The sequence below is a fragment of the Candoia aspera genome, chromosome 2, assembly GCF_035149785.1.
Source record: "Candoia aspera isolate rCanAsp1 chromosome 2, rCanAsp1.hap2, whole genome shotgun sequence".
NCBI lineage: Eukaryota > Metazoa > Chordata > Lepidosauria > Squamata > Boidae > Candoia > Candoia aspera.
The window spans coordinates 196209251-196232785 of record NC_086154.1 but is presented as its reverse complement, the minus strand read 5'-3'; the positions used below and the strand labels follow the sequence as shown (position 1 = coordinate 196232785).

General features: G+C 36.0%; 1 protein-coding gene and 1 long non-coding RNA gene across 4 annotated transcripts in view; one reads left to right on the top strand and one right to left on the bottom strand.

Annotated features, from left to right (window-relative positions):
- Positions 1-23535, bottom strand: part of LOC134491405 (uncharacterized) — a 771213-nt gene that overhangs the window by 399347 nt on the left and 348331 nt on the right. The gene's annotated exons all lie outside the window — the stretch shown is intronic.
- CEMIP2 (cell migration inducing hyaluronidase 2) overlaps positions 1-23535 on the top strand; it is a 59210-nt gene that overhangs the window by 18546 nt on the left and 17129 nt on the right. For 2 of the 3 annotated variants that reach the window (XR_010067319.1, XM_063295139.1), the window contains exons 5-11: positions 5685-5854; positions 7543-7731; positions 13464-13633; positions 15451-15660; positions 16659-16864; positions 17774-17843; positions 21554-21682. Coding sequence is in view for 2 of the 3 variants with exons in the window: in XM_063295139.1 (XP_063151209.1) it covers positions 5685-5854; positions 7543-7731; positions 13464-13633; positions 15451-15660; positions 16659-16864; positions 17774-17843; positions 21554-21682 (1144 nt within the window). In the remaining variant the exon portion in view is untranslated. The remainder of the gene's footprint in view (positions 1-5684; positions 5855-7542; positions 7732-13463; positions 13634-15450; positions 15661-16658; positions 16865-17773; positions 17844-21553; positions 21683-23535) is intronic. The other variant, XM_063295140.1, reaches the window with a different exon arrangement.

The window sequence follows — 23535 nt, the reverse complement described above, 5'->3', positions numbered from 1 at the left end:
ACAGTCCCTTGTTAAAAATAGTTGCATATTGATTGTGTATGTTAACCATCAGGCCTGTGCCACAAAGCAGAGAGTCACAGACAGACAGACAGAAGAGAAACTGTAGAGAAAGCGGAAGAAAATTACAAATGCGAAAACAGAGTCACAGAGCTATGTTTCACTGACCATCGAAGGTGTTCTCAAGAGATTAGTATCATCTTAAGAATCTATATCTGGCCATGGTTGAGGCAGATAAACACAGTTGTGCTTAGCAGAAATGAATTGTAAATCAGTCCCCTAAAGCCATGGTTTTCTAAACCATGTAGTTTGCAAACTGACCATTCTGTTCTTTGCTAGCATGGAAAGGACTATTCTGCGTGTTGCTACTTACCTACTCACTTTGCAGGTAGCCCTGAAACAAAGAAAAGCAATCTGGGCATACTTTATTTTACTTGGCTTATAGGCTGCACAATTTGCAAATGACTCTTGAAAATTCCCAGAGACGTTTTGGAACAAATTTGTTCTGTCATCTCTGCTCATCTATTATTGTTATCATCTCTCCTCAATTGTCACACCTCCCAGTCCAAACTAGAGTGGTATTAACTTTGTCATTTTTTCCTTTTTCAGTTTACAGAGTTGGTTGTCCATTGTTGTTGTTTATTTGTTCAGTCGCTTCCGACTCTTCGTGACTTCATGGACCAGCCCACGCCAGAGCTTCCTGTCGGTCGTCAACACCCCCAGCTCCCCCAGGGACAAGTCCGTCACCTCTAAAATATCATCCATCCACCTTGCCCTTGGTCGGCCCCTCTTCCTTTTGCCCTCCACTCTCCCTAGCATCAGCATCTTCTCCAGGGTGTCCTGTCTTCTCATTATGTGGCCAAAGTATTTCAGCTTTGCCTTTAATATCGTTCCCTCAAGTGAGCAGTCTGGCTTTATTTCCTGGACTATGGACTGGTTTGATCTTCTTGCAGTCCAAGGCACTCTCAGAATTTTCCTCCAACACCACAGTTCCAAAGCATCTATCTTCCTTCTCTCAGCCTTCCTTATGGTCCAGCTCTCACAGCCATATGTTACTACGGGGAACACCACTGCTTTAATGATGCCAACCTTTGTTGTCAGTGTGATGTCTCTGCTCTTAACTATTTTATCGAGATTTGTCATTGCTCTTCTCCCAAGGATGAAATGTCTTCTGATTTCCTGACTTTAGTCAGCATCTGTAGTAATCTTTGCCCCTAGAAATACAAAGTCTTTCACTGCCTCTATGTTTTCTCCCTCTATTTGCCAGTTATCAATCAAGCTGGTTGCCATAATCTTGGTTTTTCTGAGGTTTAGCTGCAAGCCAGCTTTTGCACTTCCTTCTTTCACCTTCATCATAAGGCTCCTCAGTTCCTCTTCGCTTTCAGCCATCAAAGTGGTATCATCTGCATATCTGAGATTGTTAATGTTTCTTCCAGAGATTTTAACTCCAGCCTTGGATTCCTCAAGCCCAGCATGTTGCATGATGTGTTCTGCATACAAGTTGAATAGGTAGGGTGAGAGTATACAGCCCTGCCATATTCCTTTCCCAATCTTAAACCAGTCTGTTGTTCCGTGGTCTGTTCTTACTGTTGCTACTTGGTCGTTATACAGATTCTTCAGGAGGCATACAAGATGACTTGGTATCCCCATACCGCTAAGAATTTGCCACAATTGTTGTCCATTAGGACTGGGTAAAGGAGCTTGTTTTCTTCCAAGCCTTATTAATATTCAGTACTTTTCTGCTCTTAACATTAAAACTACGGTGCATAAGTTTTTAGGGAAATTATCCCTCATTGTTTTTAAAAACAATTTATGCTTTTTTGGATTTTAGAAAAGTAATTGCTTTATCATCAAAAGAAGGGGAGTTTTTTTTTCTCTTCAAATATGACACATTTATCATATAAAAAAGGCTTTCCCCTCAAAATTACTGTTTTATTTCTATATATACTTAATGTATTCATTTTAATTGGTGTCTTTTGCAGCCCAAATGAAAACCTTAAAACCTCTGGAAATAATGAAGACGATGCAGCCCGATGGTGTGAATTATTTAAACCTATTTCTGTATATCCAGCTAAAGTTGCTATAAATCTGTTTGGCAACTGAAAAGACCTTTGGTCGAGGGGTGTTTGCAACTGAGTGAAATGTTTCCTTCAGATCTCAATCAGTCTTCCGCAGGATATTTAAATTGTAAAGATTAAAGAATTCCTAATAGTTTTAAAAAAGTAGAGTGAAAACATCCAATTTCTTTTCTCCAAGACTTCCTTCATGCTACTGAAGTAATTAGGGTTTGCATATCACATTTAGTGTATTAAATTTATTCATATTAGAGCAGCATTGGTATATTTCTGACAGTGAGAGCAGTTTCATTAATCCTCCCCTAGAATTCAAGCTGTGATGATGGGTTTATTCTACTTCAGCTACATGCTCAAAATCAGATTTAGAAAATTTTCAAAGCAGTGTTCCAAACCAGATTTTGAGGAGTGGGAGAAGGAAATCTCATTATGGTAGAGTCTTCTAAAATTAGACTGGATTCCATCCACAGACCATTCAAAGCATAATTGTGAATTACTAATCAAAATAGGTAATAAAAACTAAAATGATTAAAAACAAATGTAAAGATAATTTTAAAAATATTTGATGCAGGTTACTCCTTTTCCTGAGAGCCAGTTTGGGGTAGTGGCTAAGGCACAAGGCTAGAAACTGGGAGACAGTGAGTTCTAGTCCCACCTTAGGCACAAAGCCAGCTGGGTGACCTTGGGCCAGTCACTCTCTCTCAGCTCTAGGAAGGAGGCAATGGCAAACCACTTCTGAATAACCTGCCAAGACAACTTCAAGGACTTGTCCAGGCAGTTTCCGAGAATCAGATAGGATTGAACAGATTAAAAAAAAAATCCTTTTCCTAGCAAGTGTAAATCTTTTCCAAATATGTTTTAGATTGATATAAAAAAATGGGCTCAGTAAAGATAAATCCCCAAAATAAAGCCTCCTTATCAGGTTCAGTCTGTCTCACCCCTGAATCCCAAAATAAAGCTTCCATATGAGGTATAAACCATCTCATCCTGATCCTTTTTGATGGATGAGATCAGCAATTAAAGTAAAAGAGAGAAGAATTAACTTTATTTTATCAAAGTCCTTTGTAAGGATACAAAAGTACAGAAAACAGCATATTAAATTAATCGTGCAAACATTAAAATGGTTTTAAAGGCATGTATTATCAGCCTATACAGATGTATTCTGCTCTACTTTAAGAGGGTTAATCACAGAGTTAATTTATTAATCTTCATCAGCCTCTATAGTGATAAGAAGCTCAGTTAAATTGAGCTTCTTATCACTATACACATTTCTAATTATATTCTAATTAAATTAAAAGGTTGTCAGAGCATACTTGATTTTTTTTACTTAAATAACAAAAATTACAGCAATGCTTTTCTTTTGATTTAGCTTCTGTTCTTTCTATGGTACTACAAATAAGAAAAAGTTGCTCTCAGTTCGTAAAAGCATCTACTGTGGTGTTTTAATCCTTTGACTCAAATATATTTTTGACTTTTTTAGTTTCATGTTCTCAAAACACATTAGGTCATATTATTGTTCCCATTGCATCAACTTGGGGCGTGTCGTCCATCCTGACTAACGCATTGACCTGGAATTGGGGGTCTCAGAGAATGGGGTTTCATTCTTGGCTTGAAGTAGCATACAAATTGATCAGCTACAAATATAGCATCTCTTGGGGAGGGGGGTTAGCTTACGAGAAAAAGGCAAGAACTTAAAACTGGAGGAAATTTTAACATTATAATAAAACAAAGTTATTGTATGTTCTGAGCTGGGCCTCTTCCAGCAACCACAAACTTTAGTACAGAAACTGATCTACCAAACTCTAGGTCAGATACCAACAAGAGAAAAAGTTACGTGTTAAGAGGAACTGACTCTTTTCCCTATCTTTTAAAAACGTGGGCTGATGAAGGCAGAAATACATCTTACACTTGCATTTGAAAATTGTAGGGTATGGTCAGCAAAGTAGTAATTGTAATGGACTTAAATGAAGGTCAACCACATTTCTAAAAGTTATTTTCTTATTAAATTTATTCATCATTGTAAAATAATATTTTATAATTCATCCTACTTTTTAATTAAAATCCCTGAAACATTTTTCCAACATTTTCCTTTTCCCTCCCTAAGACTTCACATCTCTTGTATTTCCAGATTCAAAGTTGCAGCATAAGGAGTTCTTTTTCTTATTTGTTTAAGACTGATAACTAAACCATTTTTTAAAAAAGTTAATTGGATGGCATGCTTACCAAACAATTTCAGAGACCTTTTTTTTAAATGAGAACAATTTTCTTGTTTGTTTGTGTGTTTATCAAATTTTGCCACCGCCCATCTTCCCCTGATAGAGGGACTCTGGTCGGTTTACAATAATCCTACCTCAACAGTTCTAGATGTTGTAAGTGACATCACTGCTGGATATGTTAATACCTGTTAGCACACAATGAAGAAAAAGAAGAATGATGGGAAGAAAATGGAATCTCTTGGTTCTGTTCTTGTGAAATCAAAGCTGTCTTAGATTAGACCTAATGTAGAAACTAGGAGTAACTGTAAAGGCAGAACATTTCTGTCAAGGAAGTGTAGATTTTCAGGAGTTAGGGAGGAGTAAAGTTGATCTTGGCTTACTTTCTAACCTTGAACAAGTAATTTATGCGGTATCCACAGTGAGGGCTTTACGCCAGTGTACTAAATTTATAGTTGCCTAGAGTCGCTTGTTTGTGAGATGGGTGGCTATATAAATTTGAAAAATAATAAATAAAATAAAATAAATGATGTCCAGCTACAGCATTGACATGCACTGATTCATTCTCTTTCTCTCTCCCCACCCCAACCCCAGTAATGGATAGGATTTTTGTGGGTATTTATAACTTTGTTCTTATATAAACTCCCTTTTTGAAGAAGTGTCTTCAGTTCAAAGTTGTCTTCTGTTTGGGTAAATGTGCATGCACAATTCATATCTCCATTATGTAAAAAATTCCTTGATACATGCTATCTCCGTCAATCTTTACAATATTATAGAAAACTAAACTAATACAACTAGTGATATATTTTTCACAATATTATAGAAAACTAAACTAATACAACCACTGATATATTTTTTAGAAAAAGGAATTCTTTGGTTCCTTTAGGTTAGAGTAAGTGGAAACTGCTGCCTTCCAAACTGTGAAATTACTTGAAATTTTATATTCCCCTGGAACTAGTTTTTTGAACTAAGCCTTTATATATTTTGGTTTGCATGTGAGCTTAGGAGCTTAAAGACTTAAGTTCAAAAGAGCTCTGGAGGTCTCTTTCTTGGGAGATGTTCTTGAATACATTAAAACAGGCTTCCCCAGCCATGTGACTACCAAGATACTAGAATATTACAATTCCCATTAGCCCTAGCCAATATGTCAAGTGGCTGTAACTAGTTGGTGGTCATATGACAACAAATAACAACTGAAGTGCACTAAACAGGGGAAAGCTACTTTTCTGACAAATGAAATTTAAATAAATGGGATATATTGCTTAATGCACCAAAGTGAAGAAGTATTTTCATTTGGAAAACTGATGAGGGATTTTTTTATATTTTTGCATGTATTATCATTTGTTTTTTTAAAAAAAACATATTTAGGGGAAGTATTTAAACTTGTGCTTTCTTCTCACAGGCAAGCCTGGGCTTTAGTCAGTGTAATCGGTGATGGAAATTCATCTTGTAATGAATCTGTGAGAGACTATGAAAATCACAGTACAGGAGGAAAGGCTCTTGCACAAGGAGAATTTTTTACATTGGACGGCCAGAAATTTGTTGTGAGTGCTTTCAGTGAATGGATTGCTGGTAGGAATATGCTATTTCTATTTTTTTTTTTTTTAGAAAATCAGATAATAAAATTGGTTTCAGTTATCTTCTGCAGCTAGACTTGCTATATTCTGAATGCCTTTTATTGCTGTGTACCTTGTGTTGATCATAAGGAGCTATAATCTGGTTGGAGGCCAGAAATAAAAACTCTAAACTTAAAAAATAATGAAAAGTCTGTTTTTGAGTACTTGTTCTAATACGCAAAAGTAATGTAGAGTTTTGGGATGGAAATAAAAGATCAGTCTGTTGGCAGGAAAACCCAATATTGCTTTGCTGTTCAGTTTTTGTTTTTTTTTGCATTATTTTTTGCAAAATGTCAGTCTCCCTGATGTATGTGAAAGAACTGTTACTTGTAGCTATCACATAAAATCTTTTGATCTAAAACGTTTACTAAAAACAGCCACAGAAATTAATTAATATGGCTTTTCCATATGGCCTTATGCCATATGCCACCTTCTTTCAAATAGGAAAATGGTCTTGGTAGCTCTTTAATCAATACACTGAAAGCATAATTATCTACTAAACATTTTAAAATTAGAAATGTGTGCTTATTGAGATCCATCAAATATGAAAGAAAAAGTAGGTTCTTATATTCCTGTCTGCTGCAGATAAACAAAATTGAAAGGTTCATAGCTGGTAGCAATCTAGATTTTAATTCAAATGCTTTGACTATATTCATAAATATCATGCATTCTAATTAAATCCTGATGCGCATTTGGTCATACTACATACAGTAGTTTAACTGGCAGATTGTATTGTAAAATACAAATAAACAATAAGAACTTCAGGGCACTCTGCAGTTCAGCCTTCCTTTTTCTCCAAGCAATCATTGTGTGTGAGAGAAAAGGGTTAAGTAGCGATGACAAATAAGTAAGTAAGTAAGTAAGTAAGTAAGTGGTAGATTCAGTGCAGGGAGAGGCTTTAATTCTCTCTGTGCTGTATTGCCTCTCCACAGTTTGAGTGCTGTAGCACCATAGCATTGGGAAATGGCAACAATTTCAGGTCTGCCTATACAACTAGACCATAACTTAAGTGGTATGGGACAAGGAAGGGAAGGCTTAACTAGGGTGCTGCTGAGAATGTTGGACTTGAAATTCATACATCTCGGGAACATCAAATTGGAAAGACTGTTGGAGAGGTTAGAGTGACTTTGCATTCAAAATTATATATATGGCAATTTAGCAAGGAGAAGGAATCTCTGAGGAACTGGATGGTGAATAGTCATTTCCATAATGTTTCTCATACATTGCTTTAATGGTTTCTAAAGTTATGTTTCTGTGTATCAAAATGCAGTTTCATCTTTCCACTCCATCGGTGTCTCCTTTTTTTTAAATGCATAATATTTTACCTCTCACGTGGTAAGGTTTCTGTTGAAGAATCTCCTTACAGATGGTGGATCCTAATTCATAATCTGTGAGAATATATTAAAAAAAATACTACTGCAATCATTTTTGGTGGATGGTGTTGGTGAAAAATCACAGGGAGCTATGGAGGAAGAGACAAGCAGTTAGCAACTTCACCTCTAGCTCTGTGTGACCTTTGGTCTTGCTGATTTGACTTGAATGTGCATTAAATTATTTTGATGTAATACAATTTGAGCATTTTGAAAGGTGGTCACATTTTTTAAAATAATTGAACCAAGAAAATTATTAATTTTTTGCTCCAAGGTGTTCCAAAGTGGGGTTTCCATGTTAAAGCAATGCATGGAGTGATATTGGATGTGTCAGAAGATGTTAGCAGCTGGAAGCCTGGAGACCAGATTGTTGTGGCAAGCACTGATTATTCTATGTATCAGACAGAGGAATTCACGCTCCTTCCTTGCCCAGAATGCAACAAATATCAAGTCAAAGTGAAAGGTAAGAGCTGAGAAATAAAAATGAGCGTACCTAGTAAGCTGCTGTCTGGCATTAATGTAGTCCTGGTGACTTTCTGCTTTGAGAACATTTTCCAGCTGCTTAATATCCACCACTGTCTAAAATCCTCAACTGACCCTGACGTGGCATGCATAGCATTGACTCTGTGGGTGCAGTGCTTATGAAAGGGAAGACTGCTTTAAATTTCTTTGCTCTGAGATTTGAATCAGAGATTAGATACAAAGTGGATTTGATTTGATCTGAATTGATTACATTTTCACATCCACATTTTTATAGTCCAAACGATTTGAATCAAACTAGTTTGTTTTTGATTATTCAAAGTGGCAACTCAAATTGGATCAAGGCCAATTCAAAAACGCCTACCACATCTGATTATCTGTAAATAAAACTTCCCCTTCTTGCTGATTTTTCACCCTACGTACTTTCCTTATTTGGGGCGGCTCTCTCAAGCACATCGTGTTCAGCATGCCCTGTTGCTTTCTGTAGCATTTGTCTTACACCTGCTACACAGGGACACATGATTTCTCATGCCGGACAATAACGTTGTAATAACAGGCTAATTCACTTTCATGTCAAGCAGTAAAACATACAGTAATTGCAGGTCTCTTCACTAAGAGATCAGGGTCACGTTTTGCTTCCACTCTGCTCCAATATTCTCTTATTTGGTTTTCTGGCACTTAACACCTGTAACTGCAGCTAAGGCTGGCGAACCAGAGTTCGAAGCAGATTCCAAATTCTTACTCAGAAAGGCAGGTAGGTGTGTTATATTTCTTCACAGGTTAATGCTTCTGACATGTTAAGAAATATAAAATAACATGCCTGGCAGGGAAAAATGTGCAAAGGAAAATAAAATAATTCCCCATGAAATTTGTGGAATGTTTTGGAATTTGGAAGATACCAGAGATCTGCCCACTCCATCAAAACCACGTGTTGTTTTTTTTTATAACTAATTGTTGTTCTTAGCAGAATGTGTCTAAAATATGGCTGTTTTAAAGTAGCTGTTAAAAAATAATGATCTTAAATAATTGTTTGATTTTAAGGTGTATTCAGGTTAGGAGCATCCATTTGGATGAGTTGCTAGACTGTTAGCAACTGTGGTGCCTGGAACAGGGGTTAGGGTTAAGCTTTGAACTGTGTAAGCATAATGATGGTGAAAAAGGCAGTATGAAAATAATCATTAAATGATTAACATCTGAAAGGTGCTTTAATTTCTCTGAACCATGATTAATACTGATTGAAATCTAATGCTTAATCATTGAAAAGATTTAATAGGGGTTTAGTTTCTAAATGTTAGTGAACTGCTTCTTGCTTTATTTCTAATTCATCTTAAAGAATATAAGAAGAATTTTAAAGTAGTCCAGAAGATAATATATTTCTCCCAAATTCTACACGGATATCCTCTAAAGGCTTTCATTAGGGAAAATATTAGTGAGGATGGGTGGGAAGAACAATATACTTGGTAGCAGCTGCTGCTTTTCAGAGCCATCTAGGAACAGTAAATTTACAAAAAAAGTACAAATAGTCCTTGTTTAAAAATGGTAATTGGGACTGGCAACTCCGTCGCTAAGTGACACGGTCGTAAAGCATGTTGTCATGTAACCACGCCAACTTACAACAGCAGTTGTGGCAGTCCCAGTTGCTGTTGTTAGGCAAATCCTGCGTAGTCGCAGCATCCTGTGGTCATGTGATCACCATTTGCCAGCTTCTCCATTGACTTTGTCGAAAGCTGGCAGTGAAGATCGCAAATGGCGATCACATGACCATGGAACACTGCAACTTTCCTAATTGTGAGCTGGTTGCCAAGCACCTGAATTGTAATCATGTGATTGTGGGGATGCTGCAACAGCCACAACTGCGAGGACCCATCATAAGTCCCCCTTGTTCATCGCTGTTGTAACTTTGAAGAGTCACTGAACAAGTGGTCATTCAGCAAGGACTACCTGTAATTAAAGAGTTAGGAACTGGTGGACACATTGCTTCAGAGGTTATTTTGGAGTTGATTGAATGTGTATTGTTAAGTTTGTGGAGCCTGGATGTAAGAAGGCAGGAAAAGATTAGGTCATCTGAATTAAGTTGTTACTGTGATGAAGAAGAGATTACTAGACCTTAATATACATGGGATTGAAGGTGACACAGGAATAACCCTAATAGTCCAAGAATTCATGACATTGAAATTTCTGTTTCCCCTATGCCTTTAATTTCATATAAATCCTATGTATTCTCAGGATAATTTTATTTTGGTGTACTGTGGTGAGCTGTCCCTTCTGCTTGAAATATAGATCTCATCATCTTACTAGTGAAATTTTATTCTTTGCTTCTCTTAGTCCTCAGACTTCAGCATCTGCAGAAAGCTTGTGCCAACTCTCTCACATGAATGAGGAAAGGCAAGCAAACTATTCCCATATGGAAGCAGTTCCTCGGCTTTCTATTCATTTAATATCCAGTTTCCTTCAATGTTCCAAAAATCTGTCAAGAGCTTCATCCCTTCCTACTTCGCAGGCATGTACAGTCTGGCTAGATTTTTGTGCAAGAAATCAACTTCACTTTAGCTGTTAAAAATCCAGCACAGCCTCTATACATTAATTTTTCTTTTTGTAACTGTTTTTTACTTTGCATGCTAATATTAGTTAATTCTGAATTAAAGATCTTTAAATCAACTGGTTTGAAGGATTTGTGTCTGGACAAAAAATTATATTCTATATATGATTTGTTACTTAAAAAGCCATAATGCAGCCATAATAAAAAAGCCATAATAAAGCCAAAACTCAAAAATTTACTGATCTCCTATAATTAGACTAATGTGTTGATTGCGTACTTCTTTAAAGATGATTTGGAATAGAAACTAGGCTAAGATTCAAAATAACATAGCTGCTTCTTTGTGATGAATTATTATTTCTTCATAGCATGAGGTCCATCCAGTGCAAAGAGAATCTTATACTTTACAAGAAAACATAATGACAATTGTATATCTTAATGAAGAAAGTGCCATTTTTAAGTGGAAATATTTGTGTTTTTTTAATATAGAAGACTAAGGGAATTCATGAAAAAAATATTAGAAAAATAACTGGAGTGTTCATTACATATTTAAGTATTTTTATATTCTGATATTGTTCCAAACTGCAGCTCAGACCTATAAAGCCATTTTGTCTATTCAGTTTCTGAAGCAATTAATTGTGTGTGTGTCTATGTGTGGGCATGCCTTTGTGTGTGCACGTGTGTGTGTGCGTGCATGCATGCATGCATTCTATTCTAATGTTTGGGGGCAAACTTAAGTTTTCACATAAATTTCAGTAGGATATAGAATTTGGAAGAAAGCAAATCTTTGGTGCCGCATCAGATTTCTCATCTTCAGCTGGATTGTTCATCTTTTAGGTGGTATTTAATACAGACATATTGAAGACTAAATCTTTTTTTCTGAGAATGCTGTCTTACGTAATTTTGGTAGCATAAATATTTGTATATTTGAATATGTCTGGCTTTACATTCATCTTCTAAACCTGGTATGAATAATGGATTGGGTCTACAATTAGGCATGTAGAACAGGGCTAGCTGGCGTTCTCTTTTCTTCTCATGTCAGCTACTCATAGAATGCACCTCTGCTGATTTTAAGGAATCCCTTTCACAGTTCAGGCCCTCATGCTATAGTCTAGTCCAGCCTTTCTCAGCCTTTTGATCCTGGAGGAACCCTTGAAATATTTTTCAACTCCTGCACATTCAGGCTCAAATATAGGCCACAAGTTACAAAATCGTTATATTCCTTTCATGTGTAGGCCTGTATATATGCATTAACAGTGTTCTTAATCTAAAAATAAAGAATAAAACTTACCTCTTAAATGTGAAGTTGCCCGAATTTGAAATAGTTTTTTAAATAAATCGAGATCTCCCAGGGAACCCCTAGTGACCTCTCGTGGAACCCGAGGGTTCCATGGAACCCTGGTTGAGAAACCCTCGTCTAGTCTGTCCAGCAGGTTTTCATAGCGTAATTAGAGGAATAGAAAGGCTATGATGGGAAAGGAGGTGAGGCCACTTCTGATCACTCTATTGTACATACCTGGATCCAACCCACCAGTGGTATGAACAAAATAATGAAGTGTTGAATGGTCTTTATTCAGATTTTTAAATGGAGATTTGTAGAATCCTCATATGTTTCTCATAAATTCAGACCAATGATCCATACATATGGGCTATTGCATTGTATGCATATTTCACATCACTCTCAAGCTGAAAGAATTCTTCCATAACTTTGCTTTCCAAGATTTCTCACTTAAAGACAGGGCTGGCATCAGTAAAATGTCCTTCTGTACAGTCGTTAGCCTTGTGCCCCTTCATGTGCATTCACTAGTGCCCCCAGTCTGACATTGGCTTTTAAGCTTTTTGCAGATTGTCTGGCATCTTGCGCTGTATTTCTGCAGGCAGTTGCAAATCTAAGGAAATTGCTCAGTCAGCAAGTCTGAGAACTACTGAAATAAAATAGCTAAGAGTCTGAGTGGTTAATCAAAACTTACTGGTTGTAATCTTGCTTTAGCCTTAGAAGTGGCTTTAGAAGTGCCACTTTTCCTTATTCTCGGTCACTGTGTCTACTACCTAGGGCAATAATGCTGACTTTACGAGATTGTTTATAACTCTTACAATTGTGAAACGCTTGAAACATTTCAGAGTGCTAGATTATTACTGTTGCTACCACTACTATCACTGATTACAAATCAGTCCCTCTTTTGGGGGAGATGGGCGGTAGCAAAATAAATAAATAAAATTATTTCTACTAATAATATATCACTGTAATATATTTAAAAGAGAAAATTCTAACTAACGCCAGAAAGAATGCCAAAAATACATCTAAGCTAATAGCAAGTCTCCTGTTCCACTTACCAAACTGGTATTTTCTCTTTGTTACATTTGTTTATATATTGTTCTTCTAAGAAAACACTTAAAACAAATCTATTATTTTAAAAAATCACTCAGATTGCCTGACAGAACTTCTGTTTCTATAGTTTTCTACCTCTTTGGTAACTTTCCTTTCTAGCAGTCCTTTTCTATATGTAGGATTGTCTCACCCAAAGAACTTTAGCGCTGCTTTAACTTCCACTATGGAACCATTATTCTTATTCTTAGAAAAACCTTTTATGCTGTGTTTGCACAAATATGTGTATGTATCAATAGCAAAGAGGTTCTAATTCTGCATAGCCTTGTCATAGCATGCTGCAGTATTTACATTCCATGCTCATTGCCATCATCAACTGGTGAATGCGACTTTGTGAGTTCTTGATGCTTCAAGATAAGGTGTCAGTAAAACTTCCATAAGCTGCAATATGGAAAGCAGAAAACAAAAGCAGATAGACATGTAAATAAGTCATGACTCAAGTGACCCATAAACTTAGATTATAAAAAATATTCTAAGCCAGGTAAAAAGTTGCCCACAAGACATGAGTTGATGGAGGAGGAATCCACGTTTTGCCAGTGTCATAAAATAAAACCATGTGGAAAAAAATGTTTTCCGTCTCCTTTTGATGCATTGTAGTTTCAGGCAGAGTCAAAAACCAAATCCTTGTAAACCAAGTCTGATCTGTACAGAGGCAAGTAGCATTTTTTTTTGAACAAAGCTAAACTGAGCATGAAAGAAGTATCAGTTGGCTACTTGTACTTATAATAAAGAAGGATTTCTCATTTTCATCCTTCTCTCATTTGTTTTCTCTCTGGGTTGCCTTTTGAACTAGAAATGCCTCAGTTCCTGCATGTTGGAGAAATCATTGATGGAGTGGATATGAGAGCAGAGGTCGGAGTTCTCACCAGAAATATCTTAATAAAAGGAGAGATGGAAGATTCCTGCTATACTGGCAAAGATTGCAGATTCTTCAATTATGATACTTTTGGTGGCCATATCAAGGTATGGAAGAAAAAGTTTAATTTCATCCTATCATGGTTCCAGTAGCTTTTGCTCTTGTAAATATGACATGATGGAGGGAAATCCATTGTTTCATGCTATTTAATGACTGCTATCTGCTGAGCATTAGGTTAAGCATCAGTGTGAAATATTGGTCACGTTACAGCATCGGTATTCCCAGGCTCACTTATTAAATATTGCTGATTTTGTGGCATGAAGTGAAGCTGCCTTTATGTAGAACCCAAATTTAGCCCACTAATGTTATAGTGCAACAGCTCAATTAAGGTGCTACTTTATTTATTTACCGTAGAGATGATGCAGATTGAATTTATGACATTTATTATTAAACATAGGAGCTTTCTGCCTGCTCTTCTATATTTAATTTCATGGTTGGATTACTTTAAACATAGTTATGTTTGGGTTTGGATGAAATTAATACCAAACACCTTTTAAACCAGTTAAGTGTTATTAGATAATACTTGAAGCAAGGTATATATCCACATCATTTAAAAGGAAAAAATCCCCTCCCATGTTACACAGAATTCTTATCGCAGGTACAACCAGTTCTCTTGAAAGTCTAAAAGTACAGGTAGTCCTCACTTACCGACTGCCTCGTGCAGCAGCAATTCAAAGTTACAGTGGTGCTAAAAAATAACTTTGCAGCCAATCTTCACATCTACAATTGTCACAGCATCCTTTAGTCACATGATCACCATTTGCTTGCTTTGTAACCAGCTTACGACAAGCAGAGTTAATACAGAAAGCAGAAGTAAAATTGTAAGTCACAATCATGTGATTTTGTTTCTTTAGTGACCATGTCACTTTGCTTGACAACCAAAGGAGAAGTAAGGTCGTAAGCCCAGTCGTGGTCACATGATTTTCCACTTAGCGACCACTGCCAGTCCCAATTGTGGTTGCTAAGCAAGGACAGTCTGTATAAGAAGATCTGTCAACCTAGAACTCTTTGGTATAAAATTTCCTTAAGATCTGTTTTAGCAAAGCATAAAGATTTGATTATAAAAATCCATACATGGTACTAAACCTCCTTAAAATTGCATTGTGTTAGTCAAAGGCTTTATAAATTACGTCGTAAGGACTGTAATTAGTTGGTATTTGATTCCCTTTCCTGCCCAAATACTACAATCTATCACGTTACTCTGTCTGTGGGGGTGGGGGTGGGGGTGGGGGTTCATTTGATTGAAAGTTTTGAGGAAATTGTAAACATTGTAAACATTATAGAACTTCCTTTGGTAGTTAATTTTAATGACTTTATTGCCCATCTTATAAAATGGTACAATGTAAGAAATTAAGTTCATGTTGCTGAGTTCTACCTTTATTATTAGATTAACACTGAAACAGTTAAAATCTCTGGATCATTAATACTTAACAATGTAGGGAATAGCCTTGGATAAGAAAATTAACATAGCAGCAAAAAAGAAAACCCTGAAAAATCCTTTAGTTTAGAAATTTTCTGTTATAAATGGTCTCCATTTGTAGTTATGCTAATAAAGTAAGTCCTAGATTACTTCCATTTACACAAATGTTTTACAGAAAGAATTGAAAATGGAAATTTAAAATTTGATATTTCTCCCTTCTCTCTCTCTCTCTCTCTCTCTCAAACTATGGTGTGTGTGTGTGGGGGGGTTCTAATATTTGTTCCTCAGTAGTTTTTATTTTTATGTTCTGCATTATGCTGCATATATTTTTAGTGTTTTCTTGATGATACATTGTTTGTTTCAATATTTTTCTTAAATATCCAAACTATTATTACTGAAGAAAATGTGAACAGTAAATTGGATTATTTCTTTGTGTTCTTCCAGATTTTAAAGAATTTCACATCTGTTCATCTCTCTTATGTGGAGCTGAAGCAGATGGGTCAGCAAATACATGGGAGTTATCCCATTCACTTTCACCTTTGTGGAGATGTGGATGAGAAAGGAGGATATAACTATAGGACTTATGTAGAAGGCCTCTCAATTCATCATTGTTTCTCCAGATGTGTGACAATTCATGCAACGAATGGTTTGCTGGTAAGAGCAATGAATAATAAAAAGTTTGGAAACTGAATTTGCAAAGGACTGAAATAAAATAGGGCGTTCAGTATTCCTGATTTTGCTGCCAGCCTTGGTTACAGAGGTACAGAGAGAAATGTTTTTACTTTTTTTGGAGCAAACCATTATGTTTGTGGCATTGCTTTGCTAACCATGATTTCCTCCAAACCACAGATTACAACCATATTTAGAAATAGAATTGGCAGCATTATGCTTACATTTCAAAACCAAAAAGAGGGAAAATTTGTGTATGAGAGGGCTGCCCCCATCATTATGATGTATCTCTGAGCTCTTCTAGAGTAGAGACAGAACTTTTAAGCTTTCTGATCCTTCAGCTTGCATTGATAGTGGAGACCATGAAGTGCTGGTATCATCACTGTCTATAGAATCTGGGGACTATCTTGTAGTGGTTTCCTTCTCTCTATCTCATAAGAGAGACAGAACATGGGACAACTCTTTGGCAGGAAGTATAAACATGACTGGTTAGGACTTAAGGACATTTTATGTGTTAACCTCGCAGCACCATAGCTGCCGGTGACTGATTATTTTGTGAAATAAAAAAAGTATTGTCGGAAATGAACCTAGTGGAGACAGGATCAAAGTCAACCTGAAGATTGTTTACCGTGGATTTATTTGAGCTTAGGAAAACCCATCATTGAGCTGCAGTCTCCAAATAGAACCGTGTCCCCATAGTTACAGTTAGAACTACATATTCATAGATGGATCTGATGAATGTGAACAAGCGAGTTACTTTATTTATATATGTAAATATCGAGCAAGAATCTGAAGCTTGAGTATTTCAAAAATTCTACAGTTGTGGGTTGATGATGATGGGTAGGTAACCGAACTGAACTATTATACTGCTAACTTTTATTGGAGTTTTAATTGGAGCAATGCCAAAATAGTAAAAATGTAAAACATTTTTCATGTCTTAGGATATGCATTTGAGAAAGATTTAACGAATTTTTATTCTGCAGATAAAAGACACTATTGGATACAATACACTAGGCCATTGTTTTTTCATGGAGGATGGTATTGAACAAAGGAATACATTGTTTCATAATCTAGGACTTGTCACCAAACCAGGCACCCTTCTTCCAACGGACAGAAATAGCACAATGTGCACAGCAATCAGGGATCATGTCTATGGAAACTATGAGCCAATACCAGCCACAGATTGCATGTGAGTAAATTTGAGAGGTTTTTTGAATGCTCTGATTATCTTGATGGTCTCTACATAGGACATTCTGTTTCAAGAAGCTATACGCATCTGTGTGCATGACATAATTGGAAATAACGTGAATGGTACAGTAAGTAGATCCAGGTTCAAATCACATGTAATACATTAAGAAATTTTAGGCTAGCCTAAAAGATAGAATCTGACTCAAATTCAGTTAGATAAATATATGTTACAGCTTGCAATGTGTACCTGAAGAAGAACCTAATCATACTTTAGTGGTGCGCTAAATTGGGCTTAAATAGAGTGGTTCTTCCACAATCAGAAGGACTAATTTCATTATCTGCTGAACCACTTACCTGGCGGAAAGTAGATCACCATTGGTAAATCGAGATAAGACCTCTGGACCAGTGCAGAGGATTCCCCAACCCTGTAAAGGGTTCCCTCTCTTGGGGGAAATGGACGGTAATTAAATTTGAATAATCAATCAATCAATCAATCAAGCTGCTTTACAACTAAAATCCTTCCCACCTATTTCTGCCCACAGAAATATTCCATTGCAAGAAAGCTGCTACCTTAGGGAACAAAATGCTCAATGTTCTTAAAAATATTTTTAATGTATTACTGATGCAGTGAGGATGAATATGCATCCCCATATGAAGTTGAATATGTGATATTTTCCAGAAAAAAAATAAATATATTTTAGTCCTTTATTCTCAGCATTAAAAAGCAAGTAGTTTTTATAAAAGCAAGATAAAGATGTCATAATTCCTTGCCAGAAAATGGAATACCTGGAGATCCCTCTTTGTTCCTGAATACTAATGAATGTTGTTACATAACTGTATTCTCTTGTCACTAGACTTGAGTCTTCTAAAGATCTGTCACTTTTAATTGTGTTTCACTAATTGTTTATAGGGCTGTATCAACATTTTGGATTGCTCATCCCAACAATAATCTTATAAATAATGTAGCTGCTGGCTCACAGGTGAGAATTCTGTTGTATTGTGATAACTAGTGTTTTCTGTGGGGCATTAATGTATTTATAAGGTCATTTGGTTTCTTATGAATTTCATTTTGGTTAACTAGTTCTGGAGCATCCTAGATGTTAAACACTTGTTCTTAGACATATAGAAAAGAAGGTTAAAATGTCCTATATCCAAAGAGAACAACTGTTTTTTGGTTAAAAGTGAAGGCTTCAAATTACTCATAATGTATGTGGATTAAAGTAGTTAAATACTTCAGACTTCCTGAATTTCACATTATTAAGATATGAATGGGTTGATTTATTTTAAAGCTATTTTGACCTGTCATTAATTTGTATTAACATAGATGAAACATGGAACAATCCACTATTTGTAAGAAACAGTGAACTTTATATACAGTACCTTATTCTCAGCTGTATTATAGTATACTATAGGACAGAGATGAACAAACTGTACACCTCCCAACCTCCCAAAATCTTCTAAGATGGTACCAAATTTTTCCATTTATTTATCAAAATAAAAAAGTAGAACAAGTATGCTAGGCCTTCCGTAGACTTAGCATACATTTTGACTTTAAAAATGGAGAGGAGAAAATTCCCTCCCCCCTCGCTCCAATCTAGCCCTACCCTGCCTCAACATTAGCCTACTATGGATAGCTAACCTATTGAAATACTTCAACTCTTTGCCTTGAGCATGTGAGCAAGGCAGTGGTATTGACCCCTCTACCTACTCTGGATTATGAAATACCTCACCAGGAACAATTGCTTTTTGCCTTATGCCAGACAAGGAAAGAAATTTTGGAACTCAATTTCCTCAGGAAGAGAAAATCAAAGGGTCTATTGCTAACAGTCTTGTAGCACCTAGCCGACTTCAGCTGATCTTCAAAAGCTAAGCAGAGTTGGATCCGGTTAGTACTTGGATGAAATACTACCAGGAAATTTCAACTCTAAACTAGACTGGGAAGTCAAGTAAACATCCCAGGAGTCAGCGGCAAACCACTTCCATATTGTAGCCAAGAAAACTACATGCACATGTCCACAAAATTGCCATGAGTTGAGCTCAATTCAAAGGAGGCTTTATCTTAAGAGCTAGAAAATTACCTAAATAGCTAGAAACCTACTGTTTTCTTTGGCCACTGTAGAATACTAACAACTGTTTTTTTTAAGTATATAATTTTAAACTTCTTAAGAGAATAACTGTGCTCAGTTAACTCTAATTCAGCAACCTGATTACCATGGTGGCTAACCACTACACTTAATGACAATAAGCCTCGTGGAGCCAAACTACAATTTGGTTTTAAAATGTAGAATGGTCCTTATCATGTTTTGGTTTTCTTACCCAAAGTTAAATAAAGAGTCCCAAATGGCTTAGCACCCTAATGATGGAGGTAGAAGTAGCTTTTTGTCTATGAGAATTGCAAGTGTGGCAAAGGGCAGTCTAGATTAGGATTGTGGGAAGAGACACTTTATCATGTTTGGTGGACATGTAAAAAGCCAAAAATATTTGGATACAAACACATGCATTAATTCAGAAGATTTTGAAGGTTAAAGTACAACAGAAACCAAAGACTTTTCTTTTGGGACTGATGGACAAGCAAGTAGAAAAAAGTAATGGAACTTTGTTGTTATATATGACAACTGCAGTGAGACTATTGTATGCTCAAAAGCGGAAAGATTCAAGACTACCTACAGAGGAATGGTTGGTGAAGATGATTGAACTTGCAGAGTTCTAATTAAATTGACTTCTTTGGTTAGAGAAAAAACAATATCTACATTTATGGTTGCCTGGAAACCCCTTATAGACTTTTTCAGTGAAATGGAAAAAAATGCACATATGATTTGTGGTTTTGATGATTAGGAAGAAAAACCTGGATAATAGAAAAAAGTGGGCTTTGTTTGTGATCATAGAGTAAGAGATAACTTTGTAAGCATACTTACATTTGCTGCAAAGGAAATCAGAAGCATCTTTCTATTTTTTCTTTTTTATTCTTTATTTCTGCACTTTTTCTTTTTTTCTTTATTGCTTTACTCTTTATTACTTTGTGTTAGTTTTTATGTGCTTTGTAAAACTTTTAATTAAAAAGTTATTAAAAAATAGATCAGGATTCTGGCAGGCAGCAAAGTGTTAAATCCCACACTAGGCTTCTGTCAGCCTTTTGAGGTAGACCAGGTCAACAAATAGGCATGGCAGGGATTCCAGGAATGTTCTTTATTGTTGTAGGGTAGAATAACAGAATCTTGAAAACTTGTTATAGTTTTCTCTGCCCCATTTTATATCTAACAAAATCAAGACAGGATTATTTTGCATTTCTTTTTCATGCTTTCCTCTTTCCCATTACTGAATAATGCCTTCTCCAATTCCCCCCTTAATGGTCCATTCATCCCTTACCCATTCCCAAAGCCAGAGATACATTCCTTCGCAGCACTGGAACATTGAGCACTACCTCATAAAAGGTACTTTGGATCTAGTTTTATTCCTTCCTAGAAACGATATAGAGAATGTCTCAGAACCCAGCCATTCAACATAGCATCAAGATTGATAGCCATTGATAGCTTTGCTGTCTTCTGTGAATCTGTCTGATCCTTTTCCACAGCTATTGAAGCTGATGCTGTAACCACATAATGTGACAGAGAATTACAGAGCTTCTGACTCTGCTGTGTGGGGGTCCTTTCATCTGTCCTAGATCTTCCTAGAGAAACACACAGAAAAGCATTATTCTCTCACCATTTTGCCCAAGTGCTATGTAATTTTATAAGCCAAAGAAGTTGTTCGAACTCCCTGATCATTGTTAGACTTCAGTTAGTGCTTGTTTCTTGCTGCTTTTTTAGGTGCAGCCTTAGATTTAGTCTATATTCCAACACGTGTTGTGACATGACTGTATCAAAGGAATGGAGTTTGCATTGTGGCAGCCCATTATGATGAAAGCATCAGATCTTTCAGATGCCTCTGTTCTTAAGAGAGCTACAAGAGGGGGGAAACTCCTCCTCCCTAATAATTTTATTGTAAACTGCCCAGAGTCGCCCTTAGTGAGATGGGCGATAACAAAATATGAAATATAAATAAATAAATTCCTGGCATTGAATATACCTTTATTACACTGCTGCATACTAGGACACTGATCAAACCATCCACAATGATCCTGGTTTATTACTATTTGTGTATATTTGCCAAGTGGGACAAAGGGTTCCTGAGAGTTTTTAGACTTCTTTTCACTCTGTTTGCTGCTTACCTAATTGAATAATCTGATGGTATCTGTAGTTTAGTCACCTCACCATATATCTGTGTAACCCATATACCAAACTAGGGTTACATAGGTATATGGTGAGGTGACTAAACTACAGGTGACTATAATATACATGTTATATAGAGATAAATAAAAAAACTGATCCTTCTACAGAGGGGATAATATTTCTTTCTAGTTAAGATATAGCAGGGAGTAAAAAATGTACAATATAATGATTATGGCAATGTCACTATGTTGGTTGTGAGTGGGGCAGAGGTTAAAGTGTGACAGTAGTCCTGGAAGAACCATAGAAATTCACCAGGTGACTTTGGACCAGTTGCTTTTTTTGGGGGGGGAGAAAAAAAATGGAGGTAGGGAGTAAGAATGTTGTGTACATTATCTTGAGCTCCTGGAGATAAAAATCTAACAACAAAACAAACAAAATAGGGTGGTATATCCCTAAAATTATTTGTCCCTTTTTATTCCTAGGATGCAGGAATATGGTATATATTTCATAAGGTTCCCACAGGAGAATCTCATGGATTGCTCCTTGAAACAAAAGCTGAACTTACTCCCCTGGGAATTTTCTATAATAACAAGGTCCACTCCAACTTTAAGGTAACTGAACATGTTCATGATTTGTAGGCTTTGTGAATGGGTAGTGAACTGAATTAAACAAAATCGGTTGTAGTCACTCAAGATAAGTCATAACTTAACCAAAGGCATTCTTTAATATGTTTAGGCGAAAGGAAGTCCTGCTGTTTCACTATAACATGTTTGTAATAAGTATGCTTCGAATTATAACTATTATTCTTAAGCCATTCTGTGTCTCATTTCATTCATTCATTCATTCATTGTTCATTTTAAAATATTAATTATGTTTATAAAATGGACCATATAACATGGAAATGTGAGTATGCGTGCTGCTAAAATCTTTCCAAAAATTTATTATTTGTTGTATGCACATCTGATCAGATATTGTGTGTTTACAGGGAGCATCTGTGTAGAAATATTTTCTTACTAATCCTTCAGGAGAATTTCCTAAGGAAAGAGCTTGCAGGCATCAGGAATGAAGCAGGGTAGATCCATAGGGTGTTATTAAACTGTGTAGATTACATATATTAATACTAACTGAGATTTCATGGTCTCACTTGTAAGCAGTCAGATATTTCTTTTAAGATTAGTTCACCTGATCATGAAGTTGGAGATACTGAGCGGATGCAAAAAACCAAACAGAACCACCTGATTAGTATTTATCGATACTTGATTACGTACTTTTTTAGTGGCCAAAAGTACTTACATGGGATATGCCTTGACAATGGGATGCTTTTATCTATAGCTTAGTCATCTATACAGCTTGTTTTTGAACTTCCAGCAACACTTTGGGGTTCTTCCAACAGCAGAAACAACTGTTTGCCCCAGAGGAAGATTTCGTATTATTTTTGGCTAGCATACTTAGATTTTTAAAGTAGAAAAAATACACAGTGACCTTTCCTGATCTTGTTCTTTGTCTTGGTTTGGAATCTTAGTTAATATATATATATTTCTGAAACAATCTCTTCCCTACTCTTAAATGGCTTTTTGAGAATAAGATGGAAAGTGCATCAAATTCCCAGCTAATCTTTTCTAACTTATTATCGAAGGGATTTTTTTTCCTTCCAAGCCTATAAAAACTATTAATCCTAAAACTAGTGGATGCAGTTTATATATGATGCATAAAATACAAAATACTATTTTAAAGAATGTGCAGATTAGCATAGTTTATAAAATTCTCATTTTGTCAAAGTCAACCAAAGCCAGATACTTATAAGTTTAAATGGTAATTAATTTTAAGATAGGATGAGCCATATTTTTATGTTCTTTTTATGCTTTTGCCACTTTTTGTTTTTTCAGTATTTTGAGAGTTTTTTTAAATAAAGAAAACAATAGTCTGCTCATATCCTTTATAATCCACAACTCATTATGTATAAGCATTTGTAAGTATGGCTTCCTTCCTTCCTTCCTGAACTATTTTCCACTAGTTTCAATGAACATAATAAAAGTTATGTATTCTTACTTAAAAGTAATCCCCGTGGAATGCAGTGAAATGGTCCCTGAATAAATATTGCAATGTGTGTATACAGCGTCAGGATGCCATAGAACTATCCGTAGTTTTCATAACGTTTTTGAATAATCAAAAAGCAGGATGGCCTCCTTGTCCCCACTCCTCCCATCATGGGAATATTTATTTGTTTTGTTTACATCCTTTCAATTGAAGGTGTTTATCAGTTATTTCTGTTTGAAACAAGACATCTTAATTAGTAGGTAGTCTTTCTGAAATATTTAGTGACCATTGTAGAAGATAAGACTGTTTTAATACCTTTTAATATGAGGAAGCCTCAAGAACTTGGGAAGCCTCGTTATTTCTTGTTAGAGGGTATCACTAAGAGTTGCAAGAACATCCACAGAATTTCATTTGTGGAAAGGATTAA